The sequence below is a fragment of the Candoia aspera genome, chromosome 16 (assembly GCF_035149785.1).
Source record: "Candoia aspera isolate rCanAsp1 chromosome 16, rCanAsp1.hap2, whole genome shotgun sequence".
NCBI lineage: Eukaryota > Metazoa > Chordata > Lepidosauria > Squamata > Boidae > Candoia > Candoia aspera.
The window spans coordinates 7,209,823-7,230,752 of record NC_086168.1 but is presented as its reverse complement, the minus strand read 5'-3'; the positions used below and the strand labels follow the sequence as shown (position 1 = coordinate 7,230,752).

Here is a 20,930-nt window from a genome sequence, read left to right as displayed (position 1 = left end):
AATAATAGATGCAGGAACAGAACCCATTTAAATATCCTCAGCCATTAGATTGTAACTGTTTGGAGAGACTACATAATGCACAGAACAGTTTGCCATATTTTACTATAATGGTCAAATACACATATTAAAAGACAATTATGCAAACATATCTATAATGCCCATTGTAGAAACTTGAACTTCTGAAGTCTAGATTTCTGCTGAGGTAAATACCAAAACTGATTATTTTAAGACGTTACTTTATAGGAATGGTGAAAACCATAAAGTTTTAAACTGTTATTACCTCATTATTTCATTCCTAATGGACAATGTGCATTAACATTTTGGAATGAGGTAGCATGTCTTGTATATAAATGAAAGTAGGGATTTTAATATATGATCAGATTACCTTGTAATGCTGCAAATGTGTAATAAAAGCAACAAATGCTACTTGGATACACATATGTTTTATTTTATTATAATGGATACAGGTGGATAGACTGGCATTAATACAGTCAGTGATCAGTATATCTTTTATTATCATCATTAACAACATTTATTTCTGAAGCAGCTAAAAGCCCAACGGAGGAAAGTGCTCAAATCCAACAGACGAACTGAAATGGCTATCAGGCAGAAGTTCACCTTGAAGGGAAAAGAAATCAGTTCTGAAATTCTGAAAGAAATCTGTATTTGTAAGGCGAAGGTTCAGAGTAGAAGCATTTGCAGAAAGAAGAGCTAACTGACTTCTGTATTTGTTGATATTGATTTCAAATACAAGAGTAACCGGATGGGACTTCTTTGGTCTGTCAACCAAAGCTTCCAGGGGGCATAAAATGGGAAAGTCAACTTTAAAAGATAAAAAACTAAATCCGCAGTCTGAATATTGTATATACGGAATCCTTGCTCACTTGCAATTAATATAAGCATTAAGGCTCACTGTCTTCTTTAAGAACTGTAAAAGAACAGGATCAAATGTTGCATACAGGTATGGCCTTAGATTAGCATCAAAACATTAAGAAAAATGTACCAGTCACGCAACTGACAGAGTTGCCTAGTTAATGGAATAAAAACTTGGAGGGTGGGTGGGGTGGAAAAGATTCTGGCATCATTAAAGGAAAAAAAAAGACGCTCAAAGATTGCCGCTTCCTTAAAACCGCACAAATTGTGCTGCACTCAACTGAAAATGAACCTCATAATCTTGACTATGAATCTAGTGCTTCTCCTCCCTTTTCTTCCAAATGTGAAAATTGCAGGCAGAGAAGACCCTAAAAAATGCAAGAATCCTTTGGTGTTAAGACTATTTCATTAATTCCAGGCCTGTTCCTTTTCTACTGCATGCCCTCCCAACTGCAGCAACTACTGGGTTGCACTGTAATTTTTGGAAGTGATTTATTTAGCTGCGTGCTTTTCAAATACTGGATGAGGCAGTTGCCAACTTCTAAGTGAAAAATGATACTAAAAGCAAAGTTCACTAAAAAAAAACCAACCCACCCTTAAAAATGAAATAAATGGCGAAGTGTGCTTTGTTTCTTGCATACCGTACATCTAGAGGTCATGTCTGTTAGCAGATTCGGTTGGAACAATGGAAGAAATGAAATGTGGCATACATTTTGGAAGCAATGAGCTTCCTGAATCATGAGTATTTTTAAAATAAAGACAGTGCAATGCTATTAAGGGAAGAAAGGAAAGACCATGTTAAAAAGATTATGGGAATCCAGGAAACCTGAACAAAATGTTAACCTGGTGTTTAGACAAGAGCTGAAATGTGAACTGGAAGTCTTGCAAATGTCAGAAGATATGGGTAAGTTGCAGAAAACAGGCAGGTAGAATACATAAATGGGAAAAGAAATGCTTCTGACTGTGGTGCTATATCATCCCCTTCTTCTTAAACCCCCATAATAATAAAATTCACCAAGCAGAAAAGCTCTAATTCTATATATACCATAATCTTAGGGGTTTCCCTTGACATTAAGTCCAGTCGTGTCCAACTCTAGGGGGCGGTGCTCATCTCTGTTTCAAAGCTGAAGAGCCGGCGTTTGTCCAAAGACACTTCCTCCATGGTCATGTGGCCGGCATGATTAAACGGACCGTCGTTACCTGCCTGCCGAAGCGGTACCTATTAATCTACTCACATTGGCATGTTTTCGAACTGCTAGGCTGGCAGGAGCTGGGACTGGCAACTGGAGCTCACCCCGTCACGTGGATTCGAACCGCCGACCTTCCAATAGGCAAGCTCAGCAGCTCAGAGGTTTAACCCGCAGCGCCACCGTGTACCCACTGTAATCTTACCCCCTCCTTTTTCCCCCCTCCTTTTTGTCCTTAACACTCTCGCTGCAATTTCTATATTAAAGAAAAACAAATCCTATTGCAAATCCAGGAATTATTCTTCTCCCTTGCAATGATCAATGGAACAGCAGAATTAAAACAATAGACAAATAAACAAATCCCTATCAATTTTCAAGAAGGGGGCAGTGGGTGGAGGGAAAACCATCACTCCCGTCACGTCTTTCATTCAACCCTATCGTTCCTCTCCCCAAACCTGCACAGTAACTTAAGATAGCTACAAAGCAATTTTCTCAAATGAAATAAATGTTCCCTTCCATTTATACTCATGCGGAAAGCAAATCTCTTAATTAGAGTACTGAACCATGAACGTGAGGATTTTAGCTTCGAAGTATGTGGCTTTCATAAAGAAAGGAAGCCGTTTTTAAAAATAGCTATTCAGGAAGGCACAAAATAAACGCAGACACTTATGTCACAGACACATCATACAGGGCAGACAGCAAAAGCTTGAAGAAAATGAGCTAACAGAGGACCCTTTGCCCACTTGCAGAAACAACAAATTCAAATGATTGTTATGCTCCGGAGGATTGCATTTTAAGAAGAACAAATAATGATGTCTCCCCATCCCTGAAACCTCCCTATTTATGGGGGATAGCAACGTTAATTATGAATAAATTTAGTGATTTTTCTAGCCTTCTCAAGCAAAAGGAAATTTATACTGCACACTGTATTGATATTTTTTGAGCAGTGAGAGTGGTTATCCTTTCAGACTTCTCCAGGTTGAGAATGCAAGTCAAGCCTTAGCAGCTTGCAGAGAAGTTTATAAAAGAACAAAATGAAATGAAATGAAATGAAATAAAGCAAAATCATCCAATAAAATGTGCAGTTGGAAAGGACTGAAAGGTCTAAAGGGCCTAGGCAAATAGTATCGCACTAAGTCATTAAGCTTTGCACCAGGCTGTTCTTCGTGGAGAAGGTATTCTGGAAACACCGTTCCACAATCCCAAAGACCAGTTTTCACTCATCCCTTTCATCACAGCTCACACGTTTAAATGCCCTGTGCTATGTCATCTGGGAGGAATCTAGTTTTACTATAACGTGAGGACAGTACTGCATTATAATAATCTACAGAGTCACAGGAAAATAGAGCAAATGTGCCATAAAGGTACAATGCCTCCTGTTATGATAGAAATCCCTGCACCAACCGCTCAATTTAAGATGGTTCGTCTCCTCTGTTCGTCTGTGGCATCAAGCATAAAAACAGATGAAGGTAGATCACCAGATAATAAAACTTTACCCCGAATACATTTATTGGAAAATGTGAGAAATGAGCCTTGATTTGTAGAATTTGCCTTGCTTGGACGAGAAAGCTATTGGTATATTGTTTTCTGCTACAGATTAAGGTTACTATGGTAACTAATCTTTTTGGCTGGGTGAAGAGGTTGAATTTAATTGTCCTCTTTTCAGGTGTTAATAGTTGCATAGCCTGAAGCGAGGGCAGTTAGCTTGTTAGTTAGTTCCTTCTCTTTAGGCTTGCAGAGAGTAAGCAGCTCTCTGAGAGCCTGTGAGAATGTACAAGCCTGTAAATATATTTTTGTGCTTTCTGTAAATAAATTTATTTTTTATAGAAATGCCTGGTGTGTGACTTTTTTGATCTCTCCTGGGCCAAATGCTTTCTAGCACTCTGCTAACAAAAGCTGTTGACCTCGGAGAAGCCTGCATGACTCCAGGGCCAAGCATCTTGTGAGAACCTCTGTGTAAGAATAACTGATCCATTCTGTGGATCCTCAGAGTATTTCACAGCTTGTGGGAGCTCTTCCTTCATTGCATGATAGAGGGGTAATAACCATGTTCCCAATTTGTGAAAATTACATTAAAAAAAAACACACAACAACACCCTAGCTAACTGAATTGAACAGGTTTGGATCCACTAAGTCTGGGTTTATTTATTACTCAGAAGAAGAAACACTGTTACTGAAGACTCTTTTCAGCAGCTAACAACAGTAATTCTAAAAACTTACCTAAATAAGGAATGCAGGGGACCATCTTTAAGCATCGGATGTATTCCCGCATCCTTTTATAATTATCTTCCTTAGACATTAAATAGTCTAGCTTCTCAAAAGTGGTCTTGTCCTTGCGATTCAACAGCTTAAGAAAATAAACAAAGAAACAAACAAACAAAGATTATGTAATTTACATCCTACAAATGAAAAGTTAAAATACAGGAAAGCATCCTTCCTCCCTTTATATTCCCCCTTTTTTTAAAAGTATTAGAGCTGTACAAAGCATTCAAGAGATCCTTCACCAAGTGCTGAGTACGGACCAAGCAGCCATCTTCGAACTATTATAGCAGTCTCAATGGTGAAGCACGGCTGCTTTGCTTCACTGTCAACTCCAGCACAGGCACACGCCGATTCAGGCAACCAGTGTCAGCATTCAAAGCAGTTGTGCGAACTGTGCAAAGGGCACAACTGCTTTGCTCCTCTGTGTTAATCTGCTGTGCCAACCACCTCTTTCCAATGCTTTGCACAGCTCCGTCCAATATGCTTTTATTTCTCATACTGCCCCTCACTGCTCTGCTTTCCTGATGCTTGGCATCAGGACAGGATCCAGCTCCTAAAAACAAGGGGTAAGTCTTTTAGTTTAATTTCATATTTGTTTGGCCTTCCTACAAGAAGAATGATGGTCTCACCAATCCATATTTCCTAAACTACTTAACACAACTTGTCAAGGTACCAGAATGCAGATGATGGAAAAACACTACATCTTCTGCAAAGCAATATATATTTCCAATGTCTTCCTAGAGTCTAAAAATAGTGGCTGTGTCACTGGTGTTTATAACAAATGTATGTGGGCTAATACAGGATCTGAAAAATGGCAAAGGAAATAAGGAAACTGGTGTCAGACTATATGGGATGAATTATTGTACTTTAGTTCCCCTTGTAGTGCAGTTTCACAAATTAAGAAATGTAGACGCCTTGAAAACAGCTGCGAGTTTCCTGGTCGGTTACATACATGATCAATCAGAACCTTCAAATTGGCCAAGTCTCTGAAATTATTTCAATTATTTTGTTTTCAGCCATGAAATGGCTTCTGCATATGTTCAAAGCATGAGAAAAATCCCGTGTGCTCCTAGTTAAGCAACACCTTCCCTAATCCACAACTTCTTTGTAATCAGAGAAGAAAGAAACGTCAGACTGTTGCCTTCTTACCAAAAAGACACCCAACTGAATTTTTAGAAATACCTGAAAGGGAGCCGTTTTTATCCCTTGTTCCTAAAAGATGACACACAGCTGAGCTCCTTGTTGCTAATAAAATGACCAAAGGATAGAGAAAGATTTTTATTGTTGTTTTGAGATGAAGTAATGAGAAGGGAAAGGGTCCAGTAACAGCCAGAAATGGGTCCATGCTTGCAGATTAATAAATCCTACTGAATTTTCAATGGACCCTGAACGCTGGCTGAACTCCCACGGATGTTATGGAAGGTTTAGACAAGGAAGCAAGTTCCTTTAGAATAGTTCTAAACAACATTCATTTTAAAAAAAACTGGGTTGACTAGTGTTTAGTAGATAAACTAAAGACCTGGAAGCTAAGAGGAAAGAGGGCCCAGGAGACAGGGAAAGAGACAGTTGGAGAAAAAGTGGCGAATCTCAAGAGAGGTAAGGAAGCAAAAGGGATTGGGCACGTACTCTCACATCATTTTGATTGAACTGCCACCCATGGGTATTTCTAGCCAGAAAGGTACTACTCTAATTTACTACTTGCACTGATACATCAGTATGTACCATTCCTCCCCACCACATGCCAGAATTCACTTCCAGATATGTAACTCCTTCCAAATGCTGTAACAAACCCAATGGAAAAAGTTAAAATATCAATTGTGCAGAATATGCTATTAGCTCTTTATTCTCTATAATTAAGGCAATCGTTCACTGGAATCCAGATGTTAAGAAAGGACTCCATCTTATTATACTTGGAAACTATATCTTAAAAAAAAAAAACTCAATACCCTCATGTCATAAGAATGGAATGTTTCCGATGATCAACAGTTAGCTGAGAAAAACCTCCCCCGAAAGCTGTTATCAGAGAGGTTTGGCTGGACCTCCAACGTCATGTCAAATTCATGGCTTGAATGGTTCAGAGAGCTTGGCTTTTAAGCCCAGTTCTCAACCAAGTGCACATGTGCAGGCATGTGAGGGGTATCAGGGTATCTATCCCTGACCAGACCAGCTCTCAGAAGAGCAGCTAGGACTCTCAGTGGCCCAAATCTCTTATGGCCATCAATCAGAAAGTAAAGCTACCTCTGGGCCCATATCACTTAGGTACACAGTTGTTTGGAGACATGGAAACTGAACCAATGAAGCTTTCTACATTTCTCCTTTTAGTAGGAAACTGCATCATCTCTGATACCTGATTGTACTGTCTGGAAGTACTAAGCCCTCAGATGCAGCAAAAGCAAAAATCCAGTACTAGTGGGACTCTTGCCCATGATGATGCCTCAGCCCCACTGAAAAAAAGAAAACATTTGGGGCATCATACAGTAGTGTTTATCAAGTAACATTCTCAGGGTTGTATTATGACACGTGTTCTTTGCATCAGTACAGAAAACTGGTTCCTAATTCCTAGTAAACAAGATGTTGCCACCATCATCTCATTCATTCACTCTACACCACTGGGACACATTTTTAAAGGCTACCATTCTGTTGCCAAGGCTGAGATGGCAACAAATCCTGTGAGTTTACAGCTGAACTGGCTTATGACTTCAGTACTAAAAGATTACTCATTCCGGTTGTTGACCTTGACTTGTTCTGTAGGGCAAAGACATGATCATGAAAATAACTAGATCAGGGCTTCTGTCTACTGCAGATCTTAAGCATCATGATTTCAATGTTTTTCAGTCACAACACAATTAGCATAAAGTATCTTTGTTTCGTGTTACTTTCTTGTGATATAGATGGGAAATATGTATTCAAAAGGACTGATGTAAGAGCAATAACCTACTGTATACTGTATATTGTTCCCTGTGCTGCTTAAAGGAAGGGGAAATAAAAATGCAATATATAGGGGGAATGTACATACTATAGTTAAATTTCTTCCTCAGGTTTTTTTTTTTTGGTCTTCTTTTCAAGGGACACTATGTGAAGACTGAATAAGAAAAAGTGTCAAGTGTTTCCTGAGCTGAATAAATATATTAGCTCTTAACAAAATACCTCATTCCCCTCTTCATAGAAATCTGGAATGTTTCTGGGAAATCTATACCCTTAATGTCCTTATTAAATGTGAGGCATCCTAGGAGAATGTATGACATTCATCTATTAATGGTTGATTTTACATAATCAAAAGTAATTTTAAAATTACTTTTATTACTTTTGTCTTACTTTTTATTACTTTATAAATTGTATTCTGGAGATTATGAGAGAAGAGAATAATCAAATTTCTACTTCTCCCTGTTCATTGGCTTCCAATATTTAAGTAAGTATAAGTTTAGCAGCCTTAAATCATCATCTGGAAAAGAAAGAAATTCACCCGAGATAGTAAATGAAGTAAACAAATGTATTAAAAAGAACAAAGATGTGTTTCTAACAAAGAGACAGATTGCAAACTACAGGGTTACTGATCGGAAAGGATTCCAAAAAGCTTTTCAAATGTTACAACGTTTTGTTTTCTAAGCACAGAAGTTCTTTTTGACATAAGAAATAGACTTTGAAAACAAAAGAAAATCCTTCCATTCTGGCTCACTGTCTTTTAAAATTTTACATTTGCAAAATAAAAAAAATTCCAAAGAAGGACAGAATGAAAAAGAAAGGACACACAAACATATCTTAAAGAGAAGCACAAACAAGTTAAACAATCTTTTTTCAATGTTTCTCTCTAAAATAACATTTGTACAAAGATAATGTCTAAGGGAAAATATTGTTAATATTGCCAATAAATGATGACCAGTTAACCATCATTTTAGTTTTTTTTAGAGCTCTTAATAGTTAATAGTTAATAGTCAATTTTCCAGACAAAACAATTTCCCATACTTTTAAATTCTGTAGATACAATAAGAGAGGTATTTTACTTTTCTAATGTTTTGCAATAACAACAGGAATTGACTCAGTTTTTGATGTTGCATTAATTTATATGTACTAGGAAAATGTTTTGCAATACCAACTTACAACAGCTAACAACAGAATTGAATCAATTTCTTACGTTGCATTAATTTATATGCATTTGGAAAAGGCTCAGTGAACCAATAACAGACATCATTTTGAAATATGACTTATGGATTTCCCCATATTTTAAAAAAACACATGTTCAACAAAAAAAAGGAGTAAGTGGCTGTTGGTACTACAGATGGTAGCTTGCTTATGACTGCACCAATGCATTCTTTTAAAAAGTTGCAATTAATATTCATTCATTCATAATATGGTGCAATTTGCAGAAACATAAGCTGTACAGAGCTTTTCTCTGGGCAGATGGAAAAGAAAAATCCATCAGAGTATCAGTGGGATGATTCTTCTCCAAAATTAAGCAATCTTACATTTTGAACTCCCACTGCAGAGTCAATAAACATATTCTTCATTTACTATTTTCGACAATATTTCTTAGAATTGAAAAACCCAACACGGCAGTTTCAGTACTGAAACTTTTTTTTTTTTGGTATATTTTTTTCCTGTCCTGAGAAAAGTATAAAATGTGCATAACACATTAGGGAACCCGGAATTGCTCCCAAATCCCTCTATACACAACTCCTTTCTGGCTAGCAGCAAGCCAAACAAGGATGTGTTTGGAGTCCTGTGAGTTTAAACAATGTATTATTGACTCAGTTTTGGTGAGTTAAATATATTGGAAGTATAATTTAAGAAAGGTGTTACGAAGGTACACACACAGACACAAACATACGTGCACCTATTTCAGACTGCCAACCTCATCTCCAAAGTCTGCACTACTGCCTTTTCGTCCACTTACAAGTATTAACAGAAAACTATTACAAGATGGGTGTGAAATCACAAGGGGTTAGTCTGTGCCTAGGTAAAGGTAAAGGTTTCCCTTGACATTAAGTCCAGTCGTGTCCGACTCTAGGGGGCGGTGCTCATCTCTGTTTCAAAGACGAAGAGCCGGCGTTTGTCCAAAGACACTTCCTCCGTGGTCATGTGGCCGGCATGACTACACGGAACGCCGTTACCTGCCTGCGAAGCGGTACCTATTAATCTATTCACATTGGCATGTTTTCGAACTGCTAGGTTGGCAGGAGCTGGGACTAGCAACGGGAGCTCACCCCGTCACGTGGATTCGAACCGCCGACCTTCCGATCGGCAAGCTCAGCAGCTCAGAGGTTTAACCCGCAGCGCCACCGCGTCCCTTAGTCTGTGCCTAATAAACGATAAAATTCTTCCTCCCACACACACGCATCTTTATTATGGTCGCTGACCAGGATACAACAATCGGATCTGATAATAACACCTGTACACAGAATAAATTGGAGTTGCTTGGGCACTTTATTAAATGGGGTGTGATGAGATGGGCCCTTGCATCCTTATAAAAAAAATAGAACATAGACACAGACTATGGTTTTGATAGACTTCTGCACAGGGGCACCACCTTAGCTCATATGGAATTTGTTTGTATCTGCCCTCAAGAACTGCTGTAGGGAATCTCATCCGTCTTGTAGCTGGCATTATTTGCTAATTGGAACTTAGGACTTGTTCTCCTAATCAAAGCAATCATCTGAAGCCAAGAAAAACAATGGTTTCAGAACAAACCAGAACACAGTGTTGTTAAATCAAGGTATATGGACTCTCTAATTTGTTTAGCTGCTCCTACTGGAGGAAGACCCAAGCAAAAGTAACTGAATGCTATCATGTTTGTATCATCAGACAGAGCCCGGCTTCCATCTTATGGTTCTGGTGAAGCAACGGGTTTCATCTTGTGGTCCATCTGCTGCACTGCCTCCTTGGTCTTCTCCTTTCAAGTTGCTCACCATTCTCTATGAAGTTTTAACAGCTTTGGCTTAACCAACAGGCAAAACAGCCTCTTCCCTTATGACTCACTGTTATCCATACAACGGGCTTAATGTTCCCATCCTGTGTATTAAATAAACTGGCAAGTAATTATTAGCCAGGATCCAAGGAATTGCATGATTCAACCTGTACATGCAATGGAGCCTTGAAGTCATAGTTGTCAACACTACCACTTCTCCCACATAACAAAAGGGTGGGCCACTGAAATAGTTATTGTGGGTGTGTGCAGTTAGATCTCTTTTGGTAGTGGGTCTCTGTAATAATTGACATAGAGTGGGATAGTGAGAGCAAGCATCTAAATATTGCTTATTCCCAAAAGTAAGGTGATGTCAAGCATTTATAAGATAAAGGAGTGAGCTTTCATTTCTCATGTTTCTGATTATGTTAACAATTATAGAACTAGTTTTATTTCTTTGAAAATTTTGAGTCCACAACGAGGCAGGTTTCATTTTAATTTCTGAATCCAAATGCCATGGATTGGACTACTATCCATTCCATGGCATTTGGATTCAGAAATTAAATGGACAGCTATGATAGCTCGGTGGGTGTTTTAAATACAAAGAACTTACAAAACCTGTTTTCATAACAGTAGCTTTTTTTTTTTAACACGGAAGAGGAACAGCTAATATACAAGGTGTAGAGAAGCAACTTACGTCACATGCCACAGAATTAAACTGAATAAAGAATTTGCAAACAGATACAGTGAATAATATTTAGTGGAAAATGTGGGTGAAAGTGAATTTATACACCTTGGGCAACAGTGTGTGTGTCCCCAGTGTTTTCTATTTATTTATGAAATGTATAAACCTCAGCACAGCTGGACTCTGAGTAACTTCATTAATCCTGTATTAAATCATGGCTGTCCAACCAATTACGAAAGTTAAAATGTGCTTTTCATGTATTTGCAAACATCACTGGGAAAGTTCCCCAACTTAGCTTCTTTCATACCTCCTAACATGTAAGCTGTCTCTTCCCTTAGAGAAGCAGAATACTAGACCGTTTCCAACGTAATGAAAAATAAAACTAAGTATGTTTAGATAATATTCCAGATGCATGATCTCAAAGATGGGGCAGAGATGCAAAGTAAAATAAAATTCACAGTCACTTACTGCCCAGGTTTTGGTCAACCTGAAAATAGGTGCACTTTGCAGAGCTGATACCACGGACATGAGGGAATGAAGGTTGTTCAGTTCTAGAAGTTTCTGAGGAAAGAAAAAGACCAAAACGCCATCAGTTTTCCATATGGCATTGGAATGTTCAAGCTCACTCAAGAAAATAATTGCTGTTCCAGACATTTGCTGTTCATACTGTAAATTACAGAACGCGCAAAAGACGTGACCTTACTTTGATGCAAAACTGCAAAATGTAAAGACCAGATGTCACAGTTACTCAGTTCATTTTAAATACTTTCAATACAGGTAAGCAAATCATACAGTTCAGCTCTCACAGCCCAGATAATTATGCATCTCCATCCATTTTAATGCAGTAGCTATGACGGTAGGCTTGGATAGGGGAGATCCACGGACTTTTTTTAAATTATTTTTTATCTCGTCTTTATTATTTTTATAAATGACTCAAGGTGGGGAACATACCTAATACTCTTTCCTCCTCCTATTTTCCCCACAACAACAACCCTGTGAGGTGAGAGAGAGGGACTGGCCCAAGGTCACCCAGACAGCTTTCATGCCTAAGGTGGGACTAGAACTCACTGTCGCCTGGTTTCTAGCCTGGTGCCTTGACCACTAGACCAAACTGGCAATTTAATTTATTTAATTTAGCTTAATTTAATGAAGATTTCTGGAGAGTTCCTGTCTCTCCACTCAACCTACCTCACAGGAACTCCCTGTAAATTGCCTTGAGGTGGGATACAATAAAGGGATAATAATTTTCAATGACTGAGATGCAAGCTTTTAGTCTTTTGGCTTGCCTGCTCCCATCGATGGAGTCATTTGCACTTTGAGCAAGGAATCAGCTTTGATGGGGAAGAGAAGAGGCTAGTTACTATATGTGGAATGGCTGCTAACTTCGCTTGTCTTACAAATGGTCTAGCCTCCCTCTTAAGAATCACCATCCAGCTGAAAAGAAAGGAAGTCAGGCTATCTGATACAGGTGACAAATCATCATATTACTCAATATCTAGAAGTTACTTGGGCACTGGTTTGCAACTTAGAACATGAGATGTTGAATTTTATCTATAATGATGTTTTACATTTTTATTTCTTTTTTATTATTTATTTTGCAACCTTTTGATGACCAGGGGCCAAAATTAACAATGTCTGTAAAGGGTGAGGGCCACAGTGAGTCAGGCTATGTTGCACACTTGGGCAGGATTCAGATGATGCTTTCTGGGTTTCAGGAAGAGGGAAATTGGGGGAGGCATTTTCTTGGTTTTTTTTTACTACAATAAGCTCTTATCCTAGAGTTTTCATGTGTTTCCCATCACAAAATCCTGGGGAAATGGGACTCCATTTCTAGAAACAGTGTTCAGAAGGGGCTGCAGGCACCACAAAGAAGGAACTGGAGGGCAACATTAGTATAAAGCATCAAAAGCAGTAACGACTTGTCATACTTGAATCTGGTCTATTTCCTGCAGATATTCAATGTTCCCCATCACATTAAAATGTCAGTTTACCAATACCATATAAAAAAGCATTTAAATGCAACAAGTACAATTGACACATAGCAGAAAGCCAGAATGCATGCGTTCAAATAGAAGATAATTTATTTCCCTCCAACGATTCATTTAGCCAGTAATTTGGGACTAAATTATGTCCGAATACCAGTGGTGAAAGATGAACCAGCAACAATTCACTAGGCAGAATATAAAAGGAAGAGGGCACCTAACAATTAACTTTTTCTTTGCTATCTCTCAGAATAGATGTTTGCCCCTATACAACGGAGGCCAGTAATGTCACACTATCCAAGGTTCCACAGTAGTTAAAACTACCACATCCTTGCCCAACCTGAGCATCCCTCAGCTCTGTGGAGTTCACCTCTCAGAATTCCTCATCCAGCAAGGCCTCAGTTGAGAATGGGACATGCTGATCTGTGGTTTCTCTCCAAAAAAGGAGACTGAACCTGTTATTGGATAGGGAGAAGGATTATGAAACTACTACTGGCTAAGGAGAAAGACAAAATGAAGGATGGGACTTAGCAGTGGAGAAACACAGCTTTATGCAGAGAGGAGGTGGATGGTTTCAACCATCCCTGGCATACTACATTTCCTTGTGCCAACTGTACAGCAGATCCTCATCCAAGCATCTGTTTACAGTTGTTATTAGCTCAATTCCTTGCTGGTCTCCCAAAATGTCTCTTTAATAAAATGCATTGTTATAAAGTACTCTTCCAAAATGGACAGTTAATATGGAGGCAATTAAATAGCTCGTAATATCTAGGTCATTAAATGTGTCTCTAGCCCACATGCAACTGGTTTCATGGGCCATTTGTTTGTTTCAAATACTTGTAGTCTGAATGTAATGCTGAAAGATGCCAATTTACATTTAAAATAATTGGTTAACTTGGGATTTCATAACACTCGAAATGTTTCTTATTCCTTCTGGAAGCTAGGTGAGAAAGTTGAACATAAAAGATGCCTTTGGCGACACTTTGATGCTTCTTGAAATTCTAGCGTGCTTGCAAGTTTGTCTTTTTCAAGAACCGACATTTAGGAAGTAGTAAAATTATTAAAAAATAAGGAGAGAGAAGCACATTCTAACTAACACATTCTCAAATGTATATTTCATGGATTAAGTCCTGGTAGGCAACCTACCCTTAGATCACCAGGGAGCCCAACCAGCAGACATACACAGCCCCAAACAACCAATCCAGGCATCTATGTGGCACTAAAAGTTCTCCAACTGGTGAAATAAATAATACCTTATTATTACAGAACCTCAATGATGCTACCTCATAATTTGATATAATTTGAAATACCATTCATTGCTAAGTTGAAATACCATTCATTGCTAATTTGAAATACCATTCATTGCTAAAGCTCTGTGGATCAAAACTGAAAATAAAATGAAAAATATTAGAATTAGCCTATATAATAAACCTAGTCTATTCAAAAGTTGGGATACAGTCTGGAGAAGTGTAGCCAATCAGCACAATTCTGCTGACCAAATTGCTCCTGGTCCCTCCAGAAGATACTTTCTTTTTCTGCAGTACTGAAAAAGGCAGGACAGATGTCAAAAGGAAAAGATATTCCGAGAAAGAATGATATGTCATAGCCACAAACTTACCTTTGCTATTTTCACAAAATGGCTCAATATTTCTGCCCTTATTTTTAAGGTCTGTGCTGTTAAAATTTCTCGTACTACCCAGAAACTGACCTATAAATAATAAGACAATTTCAGAATTAAAACAAAAAATGTGTTTAAGATGATGGATCAACACAGGCAAAGCAGACAGCCTAAACTGGTCCATGCAGAAACACTCATAGCCATGGACCATAATCAAAAGGCCAGAAAGATGTATGTCATCAGACTGGGATGGAGAGAAGCATTAATGCCATCTTGCATGACTGCATCAGTTCAAGGCACAAATAATGGATTAAATATACTTCTAAATATTTCAGGCAGCTACTTTGCAGAATAGCATACTTGCTTTAATTTGAAATGCAACTGCTTTGCAGCCTGAGAAAATATCAGACTTCGCTGAAAGAAGTAACGGAAACAAATGGAGATACTTCAGTTCTGTATTTATATCCCACTCCTCATTAAAAGTATTTGTTTATATCAGCTTCCTTTCCCAGCTGGATTCAGTTGCACTTCAGCTGTTACTTTTTGTGGTATTTCGTGAACTGAATAATTCATCACAAATTATTATGCAGGTTTTGTAAATAAGAAAAGTCCCTCGAAGGAGTTTGTATTCCCCTCCTGCAGAATTCTCAAGCGCAGCCAGGAAAGTGTACGTTTTAATGCTTATCTGGATCTGTCAATTTCAAACATGTATGGATGCATTAGCAGGGGAGCAAGTTTTTCCACAACTCGTTTGCAACAGGAATGTAAGTATTTGCTCAAACTGTTATTTATTTTTAAGGAGGCAAGCTTTTGTTTAAATGGAAATATTGTTATTTCTACTCCGTTTTTCAAAAGAAAAAAAAAATCTTCCTGGCCTCAGAGTTCTTTTTACTGAAAGAGCGTATCTTTATATCAATCTCCATCTTATAGATCTTAGAGTTCAATTAAAAAACAGTGATCCTTGTGGTTGGTCAAGTGGAGGACATTATGCATTATGTCCTCCACTGCCCCATTTACAGTGAGATCAGGGCCCAATTATTAATGGCAGATGACCTTGAAAACGGATTTATCTTCTTGCAGACGTGTTTCCAGCTGTTAGCAGCCCAGTTGCTACTTTTGCTCTACTCTTGCTTAAACTTTGTTGTTGTTTATTCATTCAGTTGCTTCCGACTCTTCGTGACTTCATGGACCAGCCCACGCCAGAGCTTCCTGTCGGTCGTGGCCACCCCCAGCTCCCCCAGGGACAAGTCCGTCACCTCTAGAATATCATCCATCCACCTTGCCCTTGGTCAGCCCCTCTTCCTTTTGCCCTCCACTCTCCCCAGCATCAGCATCTTCTCCAGGGTGTCCTGTCTTCTCATTATGTGGCCAAAGTATTTCAGTTTTGCCTTTAGTATCATTCCCTCAAGTGAGCAGTCTGGTTTTATTTCCTGGAGGATGGACTGGTTGGATCTTCTTGCAGTCCAAGGCACTCTCGGAATTTTCCTTCAACACCACAGTTCAAAAGCATCGATCTTCCTCCTCTCAGCCTTCCTTATGGTCCAGCTCTCGCAGCCATATGTTACTACGGGGAACACTATTGCTTTAACTATGCAGACCTTTGTTGTCAGTGTGATGTCTCTGCTCTTATTTTATTCAGATTTGTCATTGCTCTTCTCCCAAGGATTAAGCATCTTCTGATTTCCTGACTGCAGTCAGCATCTGCAGTAATCTTCGCACCTAGAAATGCAAAGTCTTTCACTTCTACATTTTCTCCCTCTATTTGCCAGTTATCAATCAAGCTGGTTGCCATAATCTTGGTTTTTTTGAGGTTTAGCTGCAAGCCAGCTTTTGCACTTTCTTCTTTCACCTTCATCATAAGGCTCCTCAGTTCCTCTTCACTTTCAACCATCAAAGTGGTATCATCTGCATATCTGAGATTGTTAATGTTTCTTCCAGAGATTTTAACTCCAGCCTTGGATTCCTCAAGCCCAGCATGTTGCATGATGTGTTCTGCGTACAAGTTGAATAGGTAGGGTGAGAGTATACAGCCCTGCCGTACTCCTCTCCCAATCTTAAACCAGTCCGTTGTTCCATGGTCTGTTCTTACTGTTGCTACTTGGTCGTTATACAGATTCTTCAGGAGGCATACAAGATGACTTGGTATCCACATACCACTAAGAACTTGCCACAATTTGTTATGGTCCACACAGATAGTCAATAAAACAGAAATAGATGTTTTTCTGAAACTCCCCGGCTTTTTCCATTATCCAGCGGATATTGGCAATTTGGTCCCTAGTTCCTCTGCCTTTTCTAAACCCAGCTTGTGCATCTGGCAATTCTCGCTCCATGAATTGCTGAAGTCTACCTTGCAGGATCTTGAGCATTACCTTACTGGCATGTGAAATGAGTGCCACTGTTCGATAGTTTGAACATTCTTTAGTGTTTCCCTTTTTTGGTATGGGGATATAAGTTGATGTTTTCCAATCTGATGGCCATTCTTGTGTTTTCCAAATTTGCTGGCATATAGCATGCATTACCTTGACAGCATCATCTCGCAAGATTTTGAACAGTTCAGCTGGGATGCCGTCGTCTCCTGCTGCCTTGTTATTAGCAATGCTTCTTAAGGCCCATTCAACCTCACTCTTCAGGATGTCTGGCTCTAGCTCACTGACCACACCGTCAAAGCTATCCCCGATATTGTTATCCTTCCTATACAGGTCTTCTGTATATTCTTGCCACCTTTTCTTGATCTCTTCTTCTTCTGTTAGGTCCTTGCCATCTTTGTTTTTGATCATGCCCATTTTTGCCTGGAATTTACCTCCAATGTTTCTAATTTTCTGGAAGAGGTCTCTTGTTCTTCCTATTCTATTGTCTTCTTCCACTTCCACGCATTGCTTGTTTAAAAATAATTCCTTATCTCTTGGCTAACCTCTGGAATTTTGCATTTAATTGGGCATATCTCCCCCTATCACTGTTGCCTTTTGCTTTCCTTCTTTCTTGGGCTACTTCTAGTGTCTCAGCAGACAGCCATTTTGCCTTCTTGGTTTTCTCTTTCTTTGGCATGTATTTTGTTGCCGCCTCCTGAACAATGTGGCGAACTTCTGTCCATAGTTCTTCCGGGACCCTATCTACTAAGTCCAGTCCCTTAAATCTATTCCTCACCTCCACTGCATATTCCTTAGGAATATTAGTGAGCTCATATCTAGCTGATCTGTGGGTCTTCCCTAATCTGTTTAGTCTGATCCTAAATTGTGCAATAAGAAGTTCGTGATCAGAACTACAGTCAGCTCCAGGTCTTGTTTTTACCGACTGTACAGATGTCCGCCACCTTTGGCTGCAAAGGATGTAGTCAATCTGATTTCGGTGTTGTCCATCTGGTGAAGTCCATGTATAAAGCCGTCTCTTAGGTTGTGGAAGAGAGTGTTTGTTATGCAGAGTGAGTTGTCTGGGCAAAATTCTATCAGCCTATGTCCTGCTTCGTTTTGTTCTCCCAGGCCATGCTTACCTGTAATTCCAGGTGTCGTTTGACTGCCCACCTTAGCATTCCAGTCTCCTGTGATGAAAGTAACGTCTCTTTTAGGCGTGTTGTCCAGTAAGTGCTGCAGATCCTCATAGAACTGCTCTACTTCAGCTTCTTCAGCATCTGTGGTTGGGGCGTATATTTGGATCACTGTGATGTTAGATGGCTTGCCCTGAATTCGAATTGAGATCATTCTATCGTTTTTTGGATTGTATCCAAGCACTGCTTTAGCCACTTTACTATTAATTATGAAGGCTACTCCATTTCTTCTGTGGTCCTCTTGTCCACAGTAGTAGATCTGGTGGTCATTTGATGTGAAGTGGCCCATTCCAGTCCATTTCAGTTCACTGACGCCCAGAATGTCTATCTTCAATCTGGACATCTCACCAATAACCACATCCAATTTGCCCTGGCTCATAGATCTTACATTTCAGGTTCCAATGGTGTGTTGATCCTTAGAACATCGGATTCGCCGTTCACCACCAGCACCGTCGGCCGCTAGCCGTCCTTTCGGCTTTGAGCTAGTTGCGTCATCACATCTGGGGCTAGTTGAGCTCATCCTCTGTTCCTCCCCAGTAGCATTTTGACCATCTTCTGACCTGGGGGTCTCATCTTCCGATGGGATACTGACATATCTCTGGTTGTACTGATCCATTTAGTTTTCACAGCAAGAATGCTGGTGTGGGTTGCCCTTACCTTCCCCAGGGATCGCATTTAGTCTGACCTCTCTGTCATGACCCTCCCGTCTTGGGTGGCCCTTCACGGTTTAGCTCATGGCATCACTGAGGTGCTCAAGCTCCAGCACCACGACAAGGTAACGATCCTTTGCCGAAGTCGCTTAAACTTAGGAAGAAATATTTCAGCTCTTAGTTGTAGCTCTGGCTCTATTTTGTTGTAACCTTTTTATATTTCATGCTTCTTTTATTCATTTCATAATTTCACAATTTTATTTATTGTTATTGTATTTTATGGCATTTTTATGTTATGACCTGTGGTTACCACAATAAATTTCACTTACTTACAATGATCAACTCTCTCTTGTTCGTTTTTGCCATGCAAAATGAGACACAATCACAGTTACACTGGAATTCATCAAATAAAACTGTTACAATGGTTTGGAAACAGCAAGTACCCCAGTTGCAATTCTGTTTGTTTTTTTTTAACTTTTCACAGACCATGTTTACTCTTAATGATGATCAGAGCTCTTACCTGATTAAATCTCCTTGTAAAGGCAACAACATTAGGGGCAAGGATGTGTTTTTCCTTCTTGTTCCATCCACAACTTGCAAGTTCCTAAAAAATACAATGGCATGCTGTTATGTAAAGAAAAATGTTCGTTTTTTTTTTCCAGAAATGAAATAAAGCTCCCCATAACAGAAACACAGTGCCAAAGAAAACAGTGCCTGAATTCCAGATAGACCATAAAAAAAAAAAAGGGGGGGGGACCCTCAGCAGCATCCTCTGAAACCTAAATAGTGATACTATAGGCACTAATTATGTTTAGTTATGTCTGCAATGTAGACATCACTTCCCTATTAGACAATGAAAAATCAGTTGCAATTCTAATTACAGGATGAACACCATCCTTGCAGAATCCCAACCAAGCAGGCCATTTATACAAACCATTAGGCTGTTTTCTACAGCCTGTAGTCAGTTTTCAGGGGACAAGAAACACTCCCTGGACTGGATCTAGCCTAAACTGACTGATCTTAAAAAGCTGAGTCACAATTGATTTTTCCATTCATTTCAAAGAATATACAGTAAGTTCAATTCATAGTCTAAATCTCAGAGAGACAGAGAGAATGTGGGTGGGTGTGGTATTGAGCCAGGGCCTCTTCTCACTGAAAACCAGAGGTGGAGAGCAACAGAGAAAAGTCCCATCAGCCATGTTTTTGTACACGCCCAGAGTCACTGCTGTGAGATGGACGGCTCTATAAATCGATTCAATAAATAAATAAACGTCCAACAGTCCTGGCCAGCCATGTGTTGAGGTGGCCAAGAGCCAGCTATTTCTCCTGCCTCTGACATATAATAGCCTCTCTTTACAATACAAACCAATCTTCAGTTGGAAATAGGGTGGCTTTTCTAACCAGATTTTGTTTTTTTGTTGTAGATAGCAGCACAGTTTTGTTCAATGAAAGAAATCATGCAAGGAACCAGGAGTCTTGACTCCTGCTTTAATGCTTTGAGGATGGATGCTTTGCTTGTGCTACAACACTGTGCAAAACACCTCTTCTGAGTGCTTTGCACAGCCCTTGTAGAAACCATGGGAATTTCATTGACCATCATCTCCCTCTTACTTATTTTAAGGAAAACATCTCATGGGAGATGAGATTATTGGTTATTGAACTAAGTGATTCACTGCCATTCTGTGCTAGGCTACCAAGTCAAATGAGATTATATCTATTTCATTTAGCCAAATGTAGTCTTTTTATAATGTCAACAGTGGACTCTGTAACATTCGTTATATAAACACTCACTAAACAAGACAAGTGTAATGAGAATAAATTTGCCAGGATTTGAATACGCTGATGCCTGAAATGAGCAGAAATAGTATATGTAAAACCTACATAGCCCATTTTCACTATATAAAGCTCGTAATACGTTTTCTATTACTAAAGTATATAATTAGAGTAGATGGGCAAACTATCTTTTTGCAGGTTCAACATTTCTAAGGCTTTTATTTATTCTGAAGTGGAGATAAGGAAAACCCTTTGACAGGCACAGAAATTAGATTTAGAGTTTTTATTATGATACTGTCAGGGCAATGATTATCTTCTTTCAGCTTCAGTGGCAGGAAAGTGCTTTACTCAACACACATTCTCTATGATGCTGCTAAATTTTCCCAAGATGATGATGATTATGTTTATATCCTGCCCGACTCCCAGCAACTCATATATAAGATGGAAAGATACTGACAAA

At 39.2% G+C, this 20,930-nt stretch overlaps 1 protein-coding gene across 4 annotated transcripts in view; it reads right to left on the bottom strand.

Moving 5' to 3' along the window:
- RALGPS1 (Ral GEF with PH domain and SH3 binding motif 1) overlaps positions 1–20,930 on the bottom strand; it is a 127,028-nt gene that overhangs the window by 75,896 nt on the left and 30,202 nt on the right. For all 4 annotated transcript variants that reach the window (XM_063316322.1, XM_063316321.1, XM_063316323.1 and 1 more), the window contains exons 6-9: positions 19,218–19,301; positions 14,507–14,596; positions 11,375–11,467; positions 4,281–4,407 (exon numbers count right to left, since the gene is read on the bottom strand). In XM_063316322.1, the coding sequence (XP_063172392.1) occupies positions 4,281–4,407; positions 11,375–11,467; positions 14,507–14,596; positions 19,218–19,301 (394 nt within the window). The remainder of the gene's footprint in view (positions 1–4,280; positions 4,408–11,374; positions 11,468–14,506; positions 14,597–19,217; positions 19,302–20,930) is intronic.